Source organism: Phaethon lepturus, unplaced genomic scaffold (genome assembly GCF_000687285.1).
Source record: "Phaethon lepturus isolate BGI_N335 unplaced genomic scaffold, ASM68728v1 scaffold53874, whole genome shotgun sequence".
Taxonomy (NCBI): Eukaryota; Metazoa; Chordata; class Aves; order Phaethontiformes; family Phaethontidae; genus Phaethon; species Phaethon lepturus.
In genome coordinates, this window is record NW_010533623.1 from 3122 (window position 1) to 26068 (window position 22947).

Sequence of the window (22947 nt, forward strand, 5' to 3'; positions counted from 1 at the left end):
CGTGTTTCAAGACTGAGCTCAGACCAGGAAGAAGCTTATCCCGTAAAATAGTAAAGATCTCTAGTGAGATCTGCCTAGCCACATTGTCTTACAAAATTCCCCTTAAAAATATTACAGTCTGTTCCTCTACTATATGAAAAAGAAAAGCACATCATTTAAATGGATCTGAGTAGGGGGAGCTTATGTTCTAAATATAATATTTAATCCTGAACATTTTGTTTTGGTTTTATGGGGAAAAATGTGGCTTGGAGGAGTGAAAATTAAGGCTTTGATTGTACATTAAGAAAAGTCTCTGAAAGTGTTGCCAGATCAGTTGATACATCCCTGTGTCCACTCCTCTTCTGTGAAATGGAGATATTGATAATATCCTTTTCCATGATGTACTGTGGGTTACGCTTGTTAACTGGTTATGGAGTCCTTTTTGTAAATCCTGTAGCTATTTGACTACTAAAAAGAAGTCTTGCAAAGCATACTGAAAAGGTTTAGTATAAAGTGAGAACTTGCCAAGTGTAATGGTGAAATAAAACAATGTTTTAAAATACTTTGGAAGGTAATGGGTATCATAGGAATATTTTGAATACCCATAGATATCCAGTATAGATACCTAAATGGGTGGTTTTTGTGGAAAAACTGCACAGACCAGGTTTGGTTTACCTTTTCTTCTCATTCAAATTATTAAATAAGATACATGCAAAACCCATTTTATATTGATTTTAATAATGACCCAAATTTGAATGACCTTGAACAACACACTTACTTAATCTTTATTATGCATTTTTTAATTTAGATGTTAAACTCCCTGGTGAGAAAGGATGTGTCATGTTTATGCTGTGTACAATTAAAAGCAATTATCTGCCACTAACATTTCTTTTCATTCTTCTTCCAGGACTTCAGTGATTTTGGACCACTGTAACTGAAATGATATTACAGAAGGCAGCTATCGGATTGTGTTCGTTGGATGAAACCCAAATATTTACTTTCAGTCAAGTGGGTAAAACCCCCTAACTGCAGTTTACATGTGTAGGTCACTGCGTTACTGTGTTAGTCACTGTCTCCATGCAGCTATGACAAGGCTAGAAGAAGCAAACAGAGAAGTGAACATGCACTCATCGGTCAAATACCTTGGCTATCTTGCCAGAATCAACCTACTGGTTGCCATTTGCATGGGCCTTTATGTCAGATGGGAAAAAACTGCAGATGCACTGATTTTGGTAATATTTATTCTGGGGCTCTTTGTTCTTGGAATTGCCAGCATTCTGTATTACTATTTTTCAATGGAAACAGCAAGTCTGAGTCTCTCCAATCTTTGGTTTGGTTTTTTACTTGGTCTTCTCTGTTTTCTTAATAATTCTGCCTTCAAAACGGATGTGAAAGAAGAAGCTACTAAATATTTGCTCCTTTCTGCCATTGTTTTAAGGATATTATGTGCTTTGGTTGAGAGGATTTGTGGTTGTATCCATCATAGGCCAACTCTGCTGACAACAGTTGAATTTTTGGAGCTGGTTGGATTTGCAATTGCCAGCACAACTATGCTGGTAGAAAAATCTGTGAGTATTATTCTGTTGGTCATGGCTTTGGCCATGTTGATTATTGACTTACGTATGAAATCTTTTTTGGCAATTCCAAATTTGGCAATTTTTGGAGCCATTGCATCCTTACTCTTTTTTCCATCATTGCAAATCCCCACGAACCCATTTGCCTTGGCATGTTTCTTCAGCTGTCTGATTTCAGATCCCCTTCTCGACGTTTACTTCAGTGGACTTTCAGTTACTGAACGATGGAAGCCCTACTTGTACCGTGGCAAAATCTGCAGAAGGCTTTCTGTCATCTCTGTTGGGATCATTGAACTAATCTTTTTCGTTCTTGCAGCCTTTAAACTGCGTGATTTGGATCTCTGGTATTTTGTGATACCTGGTTTTTCTATTTTTGGAATTTTCTGGATGATCTGTCATGTCATTTTTTTTATAACTCTTTGGGGATTTCACACAAAACTAAATGACTGTCACAAGGTATACTATACCCACCGTGCAGAAAACAACAGCCTTGACAGAGTTATGGCATCTAAAGGGATGCGTCACTTCTGTTTGATTTCGGAACAGCTAGTATTTTTCAGCCTTGTCGCAACTGCTGTTTTGGGGGCCGTTTCTTGGCAGGTAAGTAATAATCTCTTTATCTTGATTTCACTCTTGAGAATGCTCCTGAGAATTGTTGGCTCCTTAAAATTCCTGTGACATTTGACGGTGTGCTGTGGCTCAGCAATTCAAAGTTGGAACCCTTGGTTTCACCAGCATGCTCTTCAAATGTAACATTTTGTGCTGCCTTGACTGTGGCCCGTAAAGGCAACTGGAACATACTAGTTTCTTTACGTGGGCAAAATGGGAAGAATTAATGCTTCCAGGACAAAAGAAGTGTGCAAAGTATTTAAAGTTTACCTATTTAGGAAATTTTTTTGCTTTTCAATTAATTGTGCCATAAAATTTGTTTTCAAAGTGAATCATGGTGTTGAACCCTAATAATGCTCACTGTATTGAGGGCTTTTCTTATGGAGTATTTTAACTGAATCAAGCCAAATACGTGTTTTAAGAATGTATTTTTCAATATTTTGCTTTGCATTTAACCATTAATGTGGAGTTAGAGATCGGCTGATAAACTGGTAAATTGTTGGCATGTACTTTGTGTCTCATTTTCAAATCTAGTTATACACCACAGGCTATGTCCTCTGAAAGACCAATTCTTAAAATTGCACAGCGTTTTTTGACTTTTCTTTCCATTGCGGAATTAAGGATGTTGTCTTTTCTTTAGCAGAAAACATACATTTCTCTCAAAATGCTTGTTCAGTGCCCAAGTTAAAGTACATTGTGTGGTATCACAGTTGCAATAGAGTGAAAAGGGAGTTTGGTGTCTGTTTTCTTTTTTAAGCTGATCTAAAAAACAACAGTAATCATATTTGTACCCATGCATCTCTTACAAAAATTAGGTATGTAATTCCTTTATATCATTATTATTATTAATGTTATGATTATTTATGGCAGATCTAGTTTACAGAAATGTCTCCATAGTGTTTCCAAAACAATTTGCTGCCCATTCCTGCAGATTTTCTTAGATTAAAAAAATCTTGTGGATGAAAGGTGTTACAGAACTTGCTGGAAAAGGAAATTTACAGGGTTTTTGTGAGGTTTTGGGGGGAGGGGGGTTTGCTTTGTTTTGTTTTGGGTTTTGTGGTTGTGTGTGGGGGGTTTTTTTTTTTTCATTTTAGGTTAACAGACAAGCCTGGGAGGAAGGCTGGGTAGTTTTGCTCTTTCTTTGAGAAAGTATCAGCATGCATATCTATAGCATCTGGATTTGCAGAAAGGACAAAAGGAAGAAATAGAACCAAAAAGAAGCAGAGAAGAAAAATCCCTAAAACCTGTTTGCAGAAAGTGAAGTTGCTAACGTACCAAAAGAAATGGGAAAGTGGTTTGGGAGACAGAAACAATAGATGGAGTATCAGCATGCTAATATTGCTAACTTCTATACTTTTTCTTCTGAGAATTTTGTGATTTTATCAAAATGCAAATCTTTAATTTTTATATGCTAGATGACTTTTTTCAGTAAAAGCAATTTTTTACCATCTCTATCAGAGAGTCTTACTAATTTCTCTGTCCTGGTTCTCCTCCCTTAACATCCTGAGACAACACTAGTTAATGATCACATAGTTTTAAAATTTCTTGGGTGGAGTCACTCCACCTAGTTACACCTAACAAAGCAGTCAGAACAAATCAAATGCCCAAGTTGTCCATGTAGTTAAACTGGAGCGAGGCAGTTTCTTTTGGTGGTGCCCGGAGCCTGCCTGCAGGGGGTTAACCACCAGACTTGGACAGAATCTTCAGGGGAAGAGCTCTCACTCCCCATGCATCTGCTTAAAGCTCACAGGCGCTTCCTTGAGGAAGACTGCTTCGATACTGCAAGGTGTGTGCGTAAGCAAGGACGACTGGATTCATACTCACCTTGTTACTTTTTTTCTCTTCACGTTGATTGATAATTCTTTGCAACTTTTTTTTTCTGTCTCTGTCCTCTGCCCCCAAAAAACTGCAATTCTTACATGTCTGGTAATTTTAGTCCTCTCTAATTCTGAAGAAGTGCTATTGTGCTGTGGAATGACTTGTGCAGCACCATTCACAAGAAGCAAACTGGCAATGCGTCAAAAATCTTAATATTTGTTATTGGCTAATTTCAATTTGTAGCATCATGTGTGTAAATAAGATAAGCTGCTGCTCATCACCTCTGTGTTAGGTTGTGTATTTGCCTATACCATGGAAAAAAGAGTAATTGTAGTGGCAAAAGTGAAAGGCATCAGGCCAAACACTTTTACTTGTCAGGAAATTAAGTTTTTTATTATAATCATTCAGTTTTAGTAGATAATTACATTTACATTTCTTTTACTATATTTATATTTCTTTCATCATGTATTTATAGTAATCAATTAGATTAAGATTATGAATGCAGTTGTCTCCAACTAAAATAATTACTGCTTCAGAATTCGTTGTGATGTTTGCCTTGCAGATCACTGTGCCTATCTCATCCGTTGTCAGAAAATGAAATACTTTATCAGACCTGGCCAGAACATAATTTAATAGATTGATGTAACATTTATTATAGTGATTGCTGGAAACTGTGGCCTTCTCTGTATTTTTGTTGATAGTGTCAGGTTTCAAAAGAATTAGAACTAAGAAAGTAGTGATGCCTGAGCATACAATTTACCCTCTTGCAGGGCATTTGGTTTTTTCTAGAGGTTTAAGGAAACTAGTATTTTTTCTTCTTTGTAAGGGGGAATTCAAGGCTTCAAAACTACTTTAGAATCCTTTGTTGGATTTTTGAGTCTGCTGTTTCAGAATTTCTGTTAAACCATGACAGTAATACAGAAAACAAGCTTTTCCAGTGAATATGTACTTTCCTTATGGTGTTTTATATGTATTAGTAACAGTTAAGGAGACAAACCAGTCTGAGAACACTCTCTGCCTTTCCTCTTTAAAAAGTGATAGTTATTGCTAAATACTTAGTGGGTTGGGTTTTCAGGGTTTTGTTTGGGTTTGTTTTATTTTTAAGAAAACTTGGCTGCAGAAAAAAACTGGTGACATCACTATGTAGTAGAAAGAGATCTTAGAGCTGTGTTAGATGTCTTTCCGTGAAAGACATCAGCTTAATGTTTATTGGTCGTCAAAAATGCTGGGAATTACTAGGAAAGGACTGGAGGTATCATTATGTCACTATAGAAATCCATACCTTCCGTATTTTGAATAACTGCACAATTCTTACTTGCCATCCTGTAGATAAGAAAATAAGCAAAGGTTCAGAGAAGGGTGACGAAATTCAGTATAGACATGAAACAGTTTATGTGGAGGGAATGAATAAACAAAGATGCTTCAGTCTGGAAAAGAGAAATCTAAGTGCAAATATGAACATATAAAATACTATCTGTGGTGTGAGAGAAGGTAACTGTTAAGAGACAATAAAAGATCAATTCTAGTGCAAAAGTTGAGGGCAATCAAGTTGGCAAGAAGCAGGTTGGAGCCAGACAGGTGGGAATGAGCTGAGCCAGACTCAGCTCCTTATACAGTGCTGAGTTAGCTCTGGGGCTGTGCATCATGGCATGCCGTGTGTGCTGAGCAGTTGCAGAGGCTCAGGAAGAAGCTGGACAAGTTCATGGAAACATTCACTGAGGTTTACATACTGTGTGGGAACAGCATCTGGCTCGGGAAGTCTTTGAGCCACCAGTGGTTGGAGTACTCGGGAAACATACGTGCTTGGTCTTTCCATTTGGCTTCTTTGGAGACAAGACGTTCTTCTAAATGGACCTTTGGTGCAGCCTAATACAGCCACCCTTACATTTTTTGTAATCCATTATGGATTTTTTTAAACTTAAATTTTCAACATTTTTTTTCCTTATATTCTTAGGAATGCTAATTCAATGATCAGTCACCAGATCCTGAAAATGTTTGCTCTTCTTAAAATTATTTAAAACATTCTATGTATGTGTAAGACTAACAGTTTTCAGTCTTTGCAACTTCAGTCTGGGATTCATGTAGTCATTTTAGTAAGTGCTAATTATATTTGAAATCTGTTAAGTGTCACCCAGAAGGTGAAGCATTTTTTATTTATACCTTTCCTCACTCTGAAGATGTACTGAAAGCTTATTTAATGGTACTGCATTTGATGAGAGAGATGGCTTGAAATCATGTCACGGTCTGCCATTTGACCTCCTGTGTAATGAATAGAATTGGCAAAAAACCTGAGCCTTGGAAAAGTACTTTCTAACAGTGAGCTATAAATAATTAGCCCTGGTTATAAAAATTCTAGCCCAGCTGCGTGTGTTAGGTTACAGCCACAAATGGGGTGGTGAAAGGGAGGGGTTCTGTTTTGTGGAAAACTTTGCTACGAGAACATTATATATACGCTTTTAACATTTTTAATAACTGTAATTATGTGGTGTATCTGTGCATCATATAAATCTCAAGTGTATGAAAGGTCAAGATCTAAAGAGACAGTTGTCTGCTAATTGGTGGTGAGAAGTATCCTATTTGATTAAAATTGCCAGAAAAATATCAAATCTCCTTTTGTGGAGCGGCCTTTAAAGTGAAGTCAATTAAGTCGCTGTTGCGCACACAGTAGTTTTGTGACTTACGCAGAATTGTTGAGGCTGGAAGTCCTCTCAGCCAAGGACCTTTCTTTAAGGGGAGCTTAGCCCTTGTAATAAGCCAAGGCTTGAAAGTCTCTGTTCCTGGTGCTTCAGTACATGCTTGGGAAGAACTGTGGTTCTTGAAAAGAACTGTGGCTCTTGAAAGAAGAATCTCTCTCCAACAGATCAAGCTTTAAATGTAAAGAGCAGAATTGTCAGGTCTGTCAGCAGTGGAAGATGCGCTCAGGCAGCATGAGAAGTATAAAATTAATTTGCGAAAGCTGATTGCATTCAAAAATGGAGTAACAACTTTTCAGTGAGGTATGTTTCAGTTGGGGCATGGTCTGCCTCTGAGAATAATCCCTGCTTTAGCTGGAATGGAAAGACACCTTGTATTGTTGGTAGGGATACATTGAATTTTTCCTTTCCTTCTGCGGGAAGTGTTCTGCACCTGCCTTTACATTTGTGTGAGTAATGTCAGTCAGATCGATAGACTTTAACTCCAACTTACTCATTTCAGCAATTACTCACGTGCCTGTCCATAATTGGGCTCTTGGGTGGGACAAGATCCAGCAGAAGTCATGCAAACGACTCGGGCATTACTTCTTTCAGAAGCCAATAAAAGGATGAAAAATTTGCAGATGGAGGTCTTGAAATTTGCAAGCAAAGGTTTTGGAAAGGTTTGGACGAATCTTTTTCTCAGAAATTTAAAATCGGATTTCATTAAGTACTCTATGCCAAAGTAGCAGTATAGTTTTTTTGAATTACTGGCCAAGGATAATTATTATCCCTGGAAGACCTGTGTTTAATATTACCAAGAGAAAAATTAACTATGTCGGAGACAGTTAAAGTAATGGAATGAAGTACTTTCAGTACATTATTCTTGTTTTTTGTGAATTTTATGGGTTAGTAAAATAATAGTATTCATGATATGCTTGGGTACTTGTACTTAAATGGATGATGCTATTGAACTCGAATTATTCATAGAAGAAAAATTAATTTACTTTATGTATAAGTATTTTCTTGTTTTGGGGACAGTTTGTGATTTTTGTAGTCTCTATTGTTGTGTGATTCATAGAATCATAGAATAGTTTGGGTTGGAAGGGACCCTTAAAGGTCATCCAGTCCAACCCCCCTGCAATGAGCAGGGGCATCTTCAAATAGATCAGGTTGCTAGTTGATTGCCTGGTGTTTCTTGAAAGCTCAATTGACAGTGCCTTAATAAAATTGAAGAAGGTGACTTTTTTTTTTAACTTCTCTAAAAACAATATTGTTTTCTGATAGTAAGAAGTTTTCTAAGTAACATATATATTTACTTGGCACATACTTTCATTAACATCACAGATTAAGTAACTTTTTTGAATGCAAATCATATCCAGTCTTTCTCATTCATTTTCCCTTGGTTTTCTTCCTGACTCGTATTTTTAATCCAGTCCTTCTCAGGCTTTGCTTGTCCAGTTTAATTTTTTTTTTTTTCTTTTTTCAGCCAGAGGCTCTACTTGCACCCTCTGGGCTCTCTCCGTATTTTCTCAAATAGCCATGCCACTTCTGCTTTTTTTTTTTACCCCCACTTTCTGTCTGTCTGATCATCTTTAGTTCCCCCTTTCTTTTCCTCACCGACAGTTTTTCCTCCTCCTTGACGATTTGACTTGCCTATTTGTCTCTTGCTATTTCTTTAAAGACTTATCTGTTCAGTTTCTTTTGTAATACCTTTATTCTGTTTTTCCCTAATGTTTCATCATCTCTTAAGCTGGGTCCTAAATCCCCCTTGCTCACTGCTCATCATTTCTCTCAAACTCATCTGCCATCCTGTTTTGTTTTTGCTGCCCATCTTCCTCTCTGCGGTAGGTGCTCAGCCTCCTTGGCTCTCTACCCCTCCAGTCCAGTCCCCAGGGCTGTGTCAGGTTGTCTGCTCGCATCCCATCCGCAGTGCAGCACACCTTGCTGCTGTCGCCACCACTGCCAGAGGCCCTAGCTCAGGAAGGGGATCTCCGGTGACAAGAGAAAGGAGTATTTGTTGTTAGTCTAAAGAATCAGATTTACGTGTTAAGCTTTCCTGTCAAAGTCTCATTAATTTCTGAATTCGAAGTTTTGTATTGAAAAAATTCAGAAATCCATTTAGTATGCTTTTAAATTGACAACCACTTCTGGTTTTGCTGGGACAAATGCATGTAGACTAAAGCACAGGCTTTCCCGTGGTTAGAACGGGAGTCAGGAACGGGAAGCATAACACATTAAATCTGTCTGCCGGTGAATGTGATGATTATTTTCTGCAAACTGTTTTCTACGTATTCCCAGTGCTGTTTTAATAGTCAGAAGTAATGGATCATTTATTGTTGCCCAGAGATTATTCTTTCATTAAATAATTTCTTATAAGACTGTTTCCTCTGGTAATTGTTCTACATTGTAACTTTACAAATTTTGTCTTTAAGCTTCCTCTTACCTGTAGTATACATATCTTGTTTTCAATTGGAATAAGCTATACATCAAATATTTGTAGATAAGTTATCATATTACCCTTTTTCTCCTGAGCCTTCACCTTCAGGGAGCGTATACTTTGTTTTTGCAGAATCACTGCAGAGGAGCTAAGCAGAAATGCCTTTTATATTTCCTTATATATGTGTGTATATAAAAATAGGTAAATATTATTCAGCTTGGATAATGGAAAGCAAGGCAGAATATTTTCTTATAAATACACAGAGACATCTTTGTAAGCTTCCTCAATTGTTGGTTTGTTATGTATGATCCTGGGCAGCCTGCTTTGGGTGGCCCTGCTTGAGCCGGGTGGGGGCTGGACCAGATGACCTCCAGAGACCCCTTACAGCCTCAGCCATTCGGTGATTCTGTGATCGTCTTAGTTGACATCTGTTTAGGAATTTATTTCTATTTTAATCAGAAGGGCTTTTCTATAGGTCTTTGTAACTGGCTTCCAATTTAAACTGATGTTTGTTTGCTTGGTTTTTTTCTTCCTCCTCGTTACTTTTGTCCATCACAGTAATGCTCTATTGTCATAAACAGAGTTCCAGAATTGTTCCACTTCAAACAGTGGTTTACTCCTTAGGACTGGAGTTATCCTTTCCATGATTATAAAATTATATACCTTGGCTATAAAATACCTCTAAATGCTTCTGGTATTTTAACAAAGTTACGTTTAGCAATAAAGTGTTGCTTGAAAAACTGAAACAAGTGGAAAGATAATACTACTAGCAAATCTCACACAACTTTTATTGTGTATCATTTCAGTAGCCAGAGGCAAGAAGTATATTTTTTTACCTTTTCTACATTATTTGAAATGATAACACACTGTGTATTTATGAAATATTCATCTAGAAGAAGAGAGACAAAGGCAAAAAACCTCAAAGACTAAGATAAAATGGCTTCTTGTATTTTCAGTGGGATTGATGAGGTGGTGTCTTCTGTTCGCTTTTTGAGCATTCTGTCTGGAATCAGTGGGCACTTAAGAGTACAGGGATGTACTGCAGGCTGAGATGGCCAGTGAAGTCAAAAACAGAATGAAAATGTTTTGAACAGATGAAAGAACAAACTCCCTTTCTGACTCCACCTATGCATCCATGGCCATCTGCTCCATTAAGGACCAGTTGTCAAATCTTTTGGCTTTAGTAAAGCACTAACAATCTCCACCTGGCATCTTAGCTGTTACCTTAAGAGAGGGACCTGTCTTCAGATTTACAGTATTTACTAATTTAATTAGATATTATTTTTTGCTATTTCAAGTTCTTATATTTTAGGTATTTTAAAATTCCACCAGTCATTTTTTCGCAGTGGTGAATTAAAATACTTTATTGTCTTATTGAAGAGCTGCTCTAAACATCATTAATCATTCCTAAATTTGTTAGTAATATATTTCTTCTGAATCAAAACCGCTGAAAAAGTGCTGACAGCAAGTGCCAGCATCTTTGTTAGATACATGTCTGTACATGTAAAATACCCATACCAACAATGCTTTCCTCCTTCATAGTGTAAGATGGCCACTAAATGAAGATGAAGTTGAACCTTCAGATGGAGCTGAGTTGATTCATAACACCATAGAGCATATTTCCCATTCCTCTTTAATATTTGGTACAAACTAAAAGTAGAATACAGAGCAAGATGGATCACTGAGATGATCTGTACAGTTTCTGTGTATGATCCTTATCTCATAAGTACTTGTGAATTTTCTTGTCAGTATCTTCATATTAGTAGGAGTACTTTCAATAATTAAAAAAGTCAGACTCAATCAGAAGTTTCTTGAAAACTATCTTTGTGATGATCTGTCGTGGTTTAGCCCCAGCCAGCAACCAAGCACCACGCAGCCGCTCGCTCACTCCCCCACGGTGGGACGGGGGTGAGAATCGGTAGAGTAAAAGTGAGGAAACTCATGGTTTGAGATAAAGACAGTTTAATAAGTAAAGCAAAAGCCGCGCACGCAAGCAAAGCAAAACAAGGAATTTGTTCACTACTCCCCATGGGCAGGCAGGTGTTCAGCCATCTCCAGGGCAGCAGGGCTCCGTCATGCGTAATGGGTTTTTGGGAAGACAGACGCCATAACTCCGAACGTCCCTCCACCCCTTCCTTCTTCTTCATCCCAGCTTTATATACTGAGCATGACGTTATATGGTAGGGAATATCTCTTTGGCCAGCCTGGGTCAGCTGTCCCAGCTGTGTCCCCTCCCAGCTTCCCGTGCACCCCCAGCCTGCTTGCTGCAGGCCAGCATGAGAAGCTGGACTGTCCTTGACTACTTAGCAACAACTCAAAACATCAGCACCTTATCAACAGTTTCTCATTCCAAATCCAAAACACAGCCTCACGCTAGCTTCTGTGAAGAAAATTAACTCTACCCTGGCTGAAACCAGGACATGATCTCAAGTTGTGTTATTGCAGAACACTGTAGGCTTAATAACTTGCATGTGTTTTAGGGGATTAAGGAAATGCAGAGAGTGTTTAGAACAGCATGGTATGTTGCAAGAAAACTTAGACAATAAAATTATATAAAGTAATAATATAGTAGTATTCTTTAGGATATTATGATAGCTGTAGTTTTTATGGGCAAGTGTGTATTTTATTTTGTAATATGTTCGCTGCGATCAAAACACTAATGCAATGTAAGAGCAGTTTGCTCTAACAAGATCCAAGAGAAGTTATATTTACGTATATCATATATACAAAAGCTGAATGTCATAAAATTTTGTATTTCATTACAATACTTCCTGGTCCATGCGATCAGTCTTTCAAAGGTGTAGAGAATCCTCTAACTAGCTGATCATGAATCGGAAGCTTTTCTAGACAAGCCCTTCAATTTCTGCAGGATCCAAGTCTTCCTGTTTTCTTTGAACATAAAGCAAATTATCCTTCTGATATCTACAGTAGCAAAAGTAAGTCTCCAGATCTTGGAACTAATTTAGCTAGAGAGCTCCACTATTTTATCAAAGTCTTATATTTTACAACGTTTGTATAGAACAGAAACTAACCAAATTTCTGTAAGTTTGTATTGCCGCTGCCCTGAGCCCTTTTCATTTTCAGAGTGCATTTGGAAAACTGAGCAAGAAAAGTGAGCACTTTCTGCTGATACATTTGAAACAAAAATTATGTTGTCTTAATTACAGGATTTTTTTTTCTCCTTATTGACAACAAAACAAGTTTGTTTTTTTCTTGTCTTCTGGTGACTTCAGCTAATTGTATGGATTTTGTGGAAGTTGATTCTGAAAATCCTTATTCTCTGACACAAAACTTGAGAATCACTGTGTGAATGCTTCTCTGCACTTGCCCTCAATACATTCCATCTGCTCACTCACTCACTGTTCCTGACCCTCTGAGTTCAGGCAAGACTGGGACAGGGAAAGGAATATATCTGGAAAGATGCAATATACCTCCTGAGATGGCTAAGATAATTATGTACATAAAAGTGATTGTGAATCTCCTATAATATATGTGCACTTCATAGGCACACATTGCTCCTTGTAGATTCAAATTATTAGCACCAAAACATCAAGTTACCTTATACCACATGAAATCGGTGTGCAGTAGTAACACTAGCGTTATCACCTGTTGATGGACTTGTTATATCTGAACCAGTTTTGTAGTTTGAATGTTAGCGAGTCCATAAGCGTATTAATTGCAGTTTTGTGAAAAAGTGTGCAGGGCTATGGGTAAAGGGAAGCTCTCCATGGTTGTTCTGTGACGTGATTTGATGTCTGCTCAGTGTCATGTCCTTGAGAGCTAGAAGATAAATAAACTTTTCATTTGTTGTGAATTATATAAAGCATAGTAGGAGCTGGATAGAATTTTATAGTGGTTTCAGGGGTTGGAATTTTAGAATAATGCTGTCAGTAAACAGCTACCAGTTATTTGAGAATAGTGCTATCAGTTAATAATGCTGTCAGTTATCAGCTAATACCAGATTCTAGTCTTTACTTGTGGTTAGAAGTATTGCTGTCACCATTCCAAGGACACGTAGGTGAGATCCTTCCATCAGAAGTAGAATGGGACACTTTTTAAAACCGGGACAGGTAGCAAACAGTACTCTTCCTTAGGGCAGGAAGCACATTAGATGGGTAAAGCTGTTCTTTCAGACTAAGTCATGTAATATTTATGTGTTTAAAAACTGCATATAGTTGAGTTAGTGCCAACTAACTGAGTTGGTTTAGGTGTAATTTCTTTCATTGTAATTTACTTTCCAAATTATTAATAGCTTTGTCTGTGTATTAAGCTGAACTACCAGTCCATATCAAGTCACTGACTGTTAAAACAATAAGGCAATATCCAGATTTAAAAAAAAAAATTAATATTGTATATTTATGCAAAGAGGACAAATAAAACTTAGATGTAGTCAGGGGCCGCGGAACTCTTCTCAAGACAGAAGTCCATAGCTATGAATTTATTTCCTTTGCTTTGTAACAAACATTAATATTTAATAACTGCACCATGGTTATTAAAGTTCTTGGTTAATTATATATTATAATACTGTTTCTACCTTTGCTAAAGCATTTAATGCCTCATTAAACTCAGTCACACCATATTAAAATAATTGAAATTAATCTGTATCTGTTCTGCCCTTGCTGACAACTGGCATGTCAGAAGTGCGTTTTTATTTTACTAGTACTAGCAGTGGAGACTTAACTTTTGAAACTTCTTTTTTTTACAGAAATCATCTGTGTATCAGTGCATGTAATCCTTTCCAAAACTGCTCTTTACCTGCAAAACAGGAAAGGTCAATGTAGGGTATTAGCTGTGCGAATGCTACAAAGTCCTGTAGTGGAAGTCCCTTCTTGTCTGACACTTACGTATCTGACAAAGAATTCTCTTTTTAATTGCAATAATGTTCACAAATGTTCTTACAAGTCATCTTTTGTGTGGCATAGTATGCTACAAAGAATATTTTAAAAATCCTTGGTGTTAAAAAGCAAGAATAGTTAAATCTATTTTTAATGATGCAATACAGTATGCTATCATCTGACGCTAGGTACATAATATTCTGTGTTGTGCTTTACTGATTAAGGCCTGATCATGCAGATATTTACGGATATACTTATTTTAGGCATATCAATAATTTTGTGGTGTTTGATTTTCCTGCTTAAATGGGTAAAGCAAAACTATGATCAGGGCTTTTAAACCTAAGTCCTGTGCTGTTAGTGTTTTCAAATGCATTCCTTTCAGAAGAGTGATCTCTGTTTACCAGCCGCGTTCTCCCCAAACCCCCAAATTGGCCTTTTATTTGTCTTTAGAGTACTTCACTGTGTAATATGTGAAAAAATAAGTATACATTATATATAATAGCTTGCATGTTTCAGGACCCAATTGTGTTTAATCAAACACAGGGAATTATTCATAAAACCATAACCAAGAGATAGGAAGGATTTTTCATGCAATACCTAAATCTCTCCATTTTCTTTTTAGCCAACCAATGGGATCTTCATGAGTGCATTTCTCATCGTGTTACCTCTGGAGTCCATGGCTCATGGGCTTTTCCATGAGCTGGGAAACTGCTTGGGAGGAACCTGTGTTGGGTATGCTGTTGTGATTCCCACCAACTTTTGCAGGTATAGTTACCATGTATTTCAGCTTCACTGTTAGCTCGTAGAGGCAGTGTAGTGCTGTTGCTTCTATTTTTCTATAGTTACATACAAATTTAAATAATAGGCAAATTTTGTATTCTTCCTTTTCCTTACCTTCCAAAAAGAATTAATAACTCCCAACTCCACCTTTTTATATGTATTTAATTTGCTTTTAGAAAGCCAATGAATCCCTTAGGCACCAATCATGCATAGGCAGATTCCACCATCCGTGTCTCCCGCAAAGGAGGACTGGGGCATTTGACTGAGTTCAGATATTTTATAACAGGAGATTTAATAAACCAAACAGATTACTTTAAAACAATTTTGAATTCTGTTAAATGAGGTGGTGTCTACATTTAAAGGATGTTGAAATTAGATTTGCAAGTGAACTACATGTCAGTTATTGATACTGTGAATTTATAGCTGATTTTTGTTCCAATGTAAATGTTACCGTATGAGAAATTCTTGGGGGTGGAGGGATTGTACTATTATTATTTGCCCATTTGTGTGTGTTCCTTCTAAGCTTTAAACTTGCAAATGCTACTTTATCTCTAGAATTAAAATTGTGTGTACGCATTTTTTTTGTAAATGATAAACAAGAGCTATGTAAATTATCGATTTGAGTTATAAGAGAAACAAAGTGGTAAGTTGAAATAAGAGGCTTAAGAACGGAACTGCCCAATTTGCCCCATGAAAACTGCCCAGCTTGCAGCATGTGTAATGGATTCAGTGGGTAGGGGGAAAAAAATTAACAGGCAAAGAAACAGAAGGTAGCATGCTGATCTGATATAGCTGTATCTTAAATAGTGTAAAATGCTGCAAAAACAAGTTTTCTGAGTTTTGATCTACAGTCTTCAGCTATGCACTCTTTTAAAAAAATCCATGTAGTCAATTATCATTAGGGATAAAAAAATAAATTTTCAAAATTTACATGACAATAGAAATAAATTATTTTTGTTTCCATGGCAATAATTTAGTTATTTAATTGTATTATATTATTCTGGCTGTGGCAGTTCCTTCTAACTTCTTGAGTGAACGAGATACTCTTGAGCAACTGTTTAGGACCTGACAGAGCTAAACTTCCTTATTAACAAAGCTTGACTGTTTCAGTAATGGGCTCAAGTCTTCGCTTGCTGAGACAAACAGTAATGATGATGTATTCAATATAGTTGTAATAGTAGAACATTAGCTTTCATGAAGGCATTAGACAGGTGAGGAGGTGCAAAATTTAATTAGCTAGGCCAAAAAATAAAGCAGGTAGCTTTACACACTGGCTTGCAAACAAAATACATGAAGAATACATACATACATACAATACAATATATCTATAAAAAACAATAGTCATAATTTGTATTAATAGAGTAAGACGATCTCCGTATTTTCATCCACAAAATCTGTCCATTGCCCAGGGAACCCAGGGACTCTTGTTATATATGCATATTCATATATACACACACATACACATATATATATATATATGCTTTGTTCCAGCTCTAGTTTGTAGTTTTCTTAGAATTTTTATTTTCTAAGCAGTAAAAACCATCATCTGAAATATATTTCTTATGCTGAAAGGTCAGCATCTGAACAGCACACACAAGTAAGTATTACTGTATTTGCATGAGTACCACATTGAATAAAAGCTCATTTGGAACAGAGAGAAATTATTTCAAAAATATCTGAGCAAAATGTGTATTTGGATTTCTCTTTATTATTGGAAACTAGTTTGCATGATATTTTGTGCAAACTAACACTGAAGCCTAACATGTTCATATCACAGCTCCCTTCTCTCTCCCCCTGTCTCTCAGCTGCAGGAATAGCGCAGAGTTATGCAAGGACTATGCTTTGAAATGAAGAAGTGTGACAAAAGGGAGGGGGAGATACTGGTCCCTCACTCAATTTTGAATTGTTTATAAACTGTACATTTCAAGTCAATCTGAATTTAGAACAATGCTACTTCATAGCAGAGAAAATATGCACAAGGAAAACAATCACCAATTGCTAAAAGTCCACTAAGCCTGAAATAATTATGTATCATAATCATAGCTGGTTTTCTTCTCTGTAGTCCTGACGGCCAACCAACTCTTCTTCCACCTGAGCACGTACAAGAGTTAAATCTGAGGTCTACTGGCATGCTAAATGCCATCCAAAGATTTTTTGCGTATCACATGATTGAGACATACGGTTGTGATTATTCTACAAGTGGACTGACCTTTGATACCCTTCACTCCAAGATCAAGTCTTTTCTTGAACTTCGGACAGCAGATGGACCCAGACATGATACCTACATTTTATATTACAGTGGTCACTCACATGGCACTGGTGAATGGGCACTGGCAGGTAACTGGTTTGGAGATTTTTTTTATTAATAGTTTTGGTATTGATAAACTTTCCAAATCAACTAATTTGTTCTTTAAAAAAAATCATACTGTATTGCAAAATTTTTAAGTTTTGGTCACATATATTATCTGATAGTCCAGAATGGCAAAGAACCACCAGTATTTGGAGAACAGGTTCATACAAGCTCCTGGCAGGGAAGGAAAAAAAAGGAAAGGGTAATATACAGAGCATGGCTGTTAAGAGATTCAGGGGCTACAAGGAATAATCAAATTAGGCAAGGCTGCAGTCTAACCACCTCTACTAGTGGAGAAAATGGAGAAATGCAGAAGCCCCTTTTGTATGCAGTTAACTTGATGTAAAGAAGCAGCTCTGTCCTTACCTTGCTCTGTATGATAGTCAGGTGTGTTACTTTATGAACTTCTATGTCATTTTTGTATTTAGTCACTTTGATAAAAATCCTTTTGCAGCTAACTAATCTTACACTTGTTCTCAAAATCATCTAGATGCCGTTGACCCCAAATGTATGCTTACAGGTTTGAACATAATTTCATATTCCCCTTACAATTCAACAAGTTAACTTTAAGGATTACTGCTTTTTTTTTTCCCAGAAAAGTGGAAATGACCCCCTCATGCTCTAAAAAGAGATTTATCCTATATTTTGAGGAATATTTGTTCACTGTAATGAACAAGCATAATCTCTTCTTGTTCCCCAGGCATGGCAGAGTGAATTATACAGTGTTCTCTGTCACTGTGTCAGTTAGGCTGTCATGAAGGACCGCGGTCAATCCTTCACATGTGCTCTGGGTTTTTTTGGTAAAAGATAGAATCAATAAAATAAATATGCAGGTGTACAGTTCACACTAGAAAAGCAGGTCTTCAAACATACAGCAAACCTTGTATCATGAAAACAACTATGGTTTGCTGACATCCTAGAGTTTGAGAGTCACCGTGGACAGTGTAGCCTCAAGAGTACAAACCCCTGTGTAAGGGGCCGGTTTAACGCCTCGTCATATGCTTGGTATTGACTTCACCATTTCCACTTTTCTCGGCCCGTTTTTGATCTCTTCATAATGGGCAATCCTATCTTAACTGTATTCTTTGGTAAACCTACTGAAGTTTTCAAACCATTGGTAGGTTTAGCCTTGCTCTCCTGCTATATGGAACTGGGCTTCTGAGGTTGCTGTGTGCAAAAAGTGAATCTTGCAGTAAATACATTGAAAATTTGCAACTTTTTTTTCTTCCTGGGACAGAATTAAATCTCTTGGATAGCATCTGCCTGCGAGCTCCTGGCTGTTTGTCAGCAGTCTCTCCCCAGGGGCACGTGCTCTTTAGCAGTGTAGACAGGTACTAGCTCTGCCTGTGGTCATGCTGAGGTGTTCAGGCACAGGTCAGTTTTCATCTGGAGTCCGTGTACCTGTTTTGGTGCAACTCCATGCCTGAACTGTTATACCTGCTGAAGACCAATGCGTATTTTTCTCAAAGGCTTCATCTGGATCAGCAATTTAAAAAAGCCACAGCTGTACTCTGAGCTTAGTGCAAGTGATGTACTGCGGTGTATGCCAGGGTGGCCGAATGACTTCTCCAAGAGTAGGATGATCTCATCCATCAGAGCAGCTACTTCCCACTCGTGCTCCAGCCCTCGGCATAGAGATGGTTAGCTTTCTAGCATGTCTAGAGCCAAATGTTGCTGCAAAAATTGGACAGCTTCCAGCCCATTCCTGGCCAGCCTGGAGTCTGACAGCGGAGCTCAGGCCTCTCTGTACCTCTTCAGGTAGCTGCAGCGTAAACTGAACTCTGTCTTTACTTCTAAGATAAGGGCTGAGGTAACTGTTAAAATAAAAAGAAAGTTTCTGTGCTAAAAGATAACAGTGTGTAAATGCAGTGGTGGTCAGCTTTTTCACAAAGTTGCTTTTCAGTTTGCTAGCCAAGCACGTTTTCAGCTTCTGCTTAGAGGTATGTATAGTCTCATAAAGGAGAGGAACAGGCAGCTGTCATGTATCTTGCATCCATTTTTGTGATTAATTTTAGGTAGATCACGGAGTGTAACCTGATACTTCTTCCAGACAGCACTGCCCCTGAACGTAACTTGGAGAATAAACTGAAAAGATGAAGGCTGTTTGGTGTAATTGTGCCGCGCGTGTTGGACAGTGGCGTTTTTTGACAGATGGAGCATTTGGTCATCAGCTCCTGTAATGTGTACCGTCCTCCGACCTCTGGAGAGGATGAAGAGAGATGGCAACAATGAAATGGATCTAATAGAAAAAGTAGCGTCTTGCTTCCGGATTATGCCATGATACAGCACAGCAGTAGCAGTGTAGTCTTTGCTTTATAATGACATCTTTTAAAGGAGGTTTACTGGATTTATTAGTTCACTAATGATGTTTCTCTGTGGTTGGAGGCTGAGATGTAACACAGTGGTATATAAAAGAAAATGTTAACTAGTCATGCATAAAGTATGAGTGGTCAAATGACCTGAGAGGTTGTGTTCTCCAAGTGAAGGCAAAGGCAAGAGCTGGGCTAATGGAGCTTTGTCTCTGTTGCTGAAACTGTCAGCTTAACTGCCTGTGAAACCTGCCAAAGAGGCAGATGTGGCCACACGTATGGTTTTCTGACACAGCTTGGTGCCTAAATCTTGTGCTGGCTGATAAGTCCATGTGTCTGAGGTCAGTAGGGTTAGAAGCTGAGCATGTGTTTTTGTGTGTGTATGAAGGATGAGATCATTTTCCTTGTGCAGTTCTATCCACTACCATTTGGAAATCGCCTGCACACCTGCATAGTTATAATAAAATAAAGTTTATTTATAAGCCTTTAAAACGTGAACAAATAAAGGACTTTTTACTGCTAATTGACACAGAAGGCTTACCTAGAAAAGAGAAACTGCTTCTGTACAAGTCTCTGTTGTAAATAACTACAGCAATGTGGGGATCATGTACCAACACAAGTCATTACTGTAGGTTTGTATATTAAGATTTTCTTTGGTACTAAATTTTCCAGGTTTCCATTTTTTTTGAGAAAATTGTAGCCCTGTAATTTTGCTTTTACTTTAACTGTGATAGCATGCTCAAAGCTTTTAACTCTGAGCTATTAATTTGAAGCACTTCTGTGTCACCCCTTACAGGTAGAAATCTAAGTGCTGAAATGTGCAGCTATTCTGTTTGAGATTTATCTGTGCAGTTAAATACCTACTAACAAGATTTTAAATGCCGCTAAACATACGTATATTCATTCCACAATGAAAATAACTATGGAATTAAAATGCAGTCTTTTTAAATCACGTTTTTCTACCTTTCTCCTAAAAGTGTTTTTTTTTTCTAAAGTTGACATTTTCAAACTACAGTATTTTTGTTGTAAATCTGTATCATAGCTCCAACCTGCCAACACCTAGATGTATCAGTTCTTCACATTAGTAGTCACTGTGGAGCCAATGGAGAGTTACTCGCTTGTTTGCAAGATGTTTTCTTTAGTAAGTAGTCTGGTTTTCAAAGCTACATAGATCCTGCAGTACTCGTTACACTTAAGCAGAAGAGCTCCCCACTATAGGCAACTTTTTTTAATTACAATCTGCTCTTTCAAAGCATTGTTGAAGTAAGAGCTGAGATGGAACATGAGGAGTTGGACACTCTAGCTGCAAGTGTTTTCTGAGCTGATAGGAAATAAATATTGTGGAAAAATTCCTATGAGATTTTTGTTTCATTGAGTTGTAAATCCATACCAATTTTAATTTTCTTGAAGTTCTGAAGACAACTATGTCTGTAGAGTGAATCTCTCCATTTCTGGTCATGTTACTTTTTCAAGCCAAAGCAATGGTTGTGCCCATAGGTGGCCTTCTTATCGCTTCAAAACTGTTAGCATGTGTTGTGTTCAACAGTCCTCTCTTTTCCTTAAAATAGGAGTCCTTTTTAATATTATTAAAAACATGTTAAAAAGAGTCCTTTTTTTCCCCTTAAAATTATTAAGGTTTAATACAAAATAAACTCTGTTTCAGGTTTGCTTTCCTTATTTAGGTGTTTCCAGATTTCTTCAGTAGGCTGTAATTTCTTTCACTCTGTGAGGGAATTCCTCCTTCTTTTTTTTTTTTTTTTTTTTTTAATCAGTGGTGAGTTAATGGCCTCATTTGCCACAGCAAGTCAGGTGGAATCAGTTAATACCTCTCTGGAGATCTGCAACTTCTATAAACAGGGAGGATCAGTTGAAAACTTCTGTTATATCTGTCCAGACTGTTAAAATAAGGGATTCTTGGAACCTGCAGTCAAAATTCTACAGAAGTTTCTGTTTCTTCATCCTAATGTTAAATCTTTTTTTTTCCTTGTGTCAGGGGGTGATGCTTTACGACTCGACACGCTGTTGGAGTGGTGGAGAGAAAAGAACAGCACTTTTTGTTCTCGACTCATCATCGTTTTAGACTGTGAGAACTCTCAGCCTTGGGTTAAAGAAGTAAGAAAAGTAAATGACCAGTACGTTGCTGTGCAAGGAGCAGAAATGGCCAGAGTTGTAGACATCGAGGAAGCAGACCCTCCACAGCTTGGTGACTTCACCAGGCAATGGGTTGAGTACAACTGTAACCCTGACAGTAACATCAGCTGGTCCGAAAAGGGTCGTACAGTGAAAGCAGTGTATGGTGTGTCAAAACACTGGAGTGACTACACTTTGCATTTGCCAACGGGAAGCGATGTTGCCAAACACTGGATGATGTACTTCCCGCGTATCACCTATCCCTTAGTACATTTGGCAAACTGGTTTTGTGGTCTCAATCTGTTCTGGGCCTGTAAAGCATGTTTTAGGTGCTTGAAAAGACTGAAAATGAGTTGGTTTCTTCCCACAGTGCTGGACACAGGACAGGGTTTCAAACTCGTTAAATCCTAATTGGCAACCAAAGACAAAATGAAGTGGGAGCTCTGGGAACTTCCTCACTGTACCATACTTACAACTTTTTATATGACTATTTTTCTCTGAAAAAGTCTGCTACACTCACTTTATTCAGCTCTTTGAGCAGCTACAGTATATGCAACAGGTAGAAACTGCAATCTTAAACAGAAGAGGGTAGGACTAGGATATTGAGTTTTGTTACTGGTCTTTATGTACATATGTAAGAGACTTATTTAGTATGACCATGCATTTTGGAGACATTTCGCATGTTCATATGCAATGCTCAAAGCAGCCTTTGTTCGGAGTCACCAGTTTGATGGACAGCAGCTCCTGTGAATGTTATAGCATGCTTATTTGTCATTTATATCCACTATATGGTTCAAATACAGGAAAGTAACCAAGCTAATACTCAAATCAATTTATATGTCCTTGAAATTATACGGTGGGGTCAAGGGTATTATAAAACAGCACTGAGCCACAAAAATAAAAGAGAAGAATCAATAGCCATTGTAGGGAAGTAGCTACCAAGAATCTTTAGTTTTATTTGCTTTTACATCTTCAGTCCCTGCCTCAGTTCTCTACTGCCGTCAGTGGAAATTTGGCACAGAAAACAAGGAAATCGGACAACCCTCTAATGTTCTGATGCTGCTCAGCCAATGTTGTCTGAAGTGCAATTTTAAAAACTTCCAGTCTTGCGATCAAAATTCAATATCTTGCTGATGATCTTTGTGGTGTTTTTTTTTTGTAAGTATTCCCAGTGGTTAATTCATATATGGAATAAAAAGTGCACTGAGAGCTTTTCCCTCACCTGTTAGGATGGTTCTGTCTTTTCCAGCCTCTTATTAGTTTGCATTTTGAAAAGCTACCCTGAAGGAAAAAAAAACACAAACAAACAAAAAAACCCCAAGGAGTTTAACAAACAAAATAATCCATAGCTAAAGTGTTGCTTTGCTTCCATGTTTATCTGAAATCTTTGCTGTGCTTAAGATCTTGGTTCTGTAGAATGTGAATACAGGATTGGACCCATGAGTTCATTA

The 22947-nt window shown here is 37.6% G+C and overlaps 1 protein-coding gene across 1 annotated transcript; it reads left to right on the forward strand.

Moving 5' to 3' along the window:
• The first annotated feature begins 1016 nt into the window (after positions 1 to 1016).
• TMEM168 (transmembrane protein 168) lies at positions 1017 to 22205 on the forward strand. Its single transcript, XM_010285231.1, has 4 exons — positions 1017 to 2153; positions 14550 to 14692; positions 16770 to 17044; positions 21360 to 22205. The coding sequence occupies exons 1-4, from the start codon at positions 1017 to 1019 to the stop codon at positions 21905 to 21907; spliced, it is 2103 nt and encodes a 700-aa protein (XP_010283533.1). The 3' UTR covers positions 21908 to 22205.
• Positions 22206 to 22947: the final 742 nt, after the last annotated feature.

What these genes read in the sequence shown, in the direction of transcription:
- TMEM168 (XM_010285231.1), top strand. Translation starts at nt 1,017, where the DNA reads ATGTGTAGGTCACTGCGTTACTGTGTTAGTCACTGTCTCCATGCAGCT. An exon ending in ATTCCCACCAACTTTTGCAG is followed by an intron (nt 14,693 to 16,769) that starts GTATAGTTACCA and finishes TCTTCTCTGTAG; the next exon opens with TCCTGACGGCCAACCAACTC. An exon ending in TGGTGAATGGGCACTGGCAG is followed by an intron (nt 17,045 to 21,359) that starts GTAACTGGTTTG and finishes TCCTTGTGTCAG; the next exon opens with GGGGTGATGCTTTACGACTC.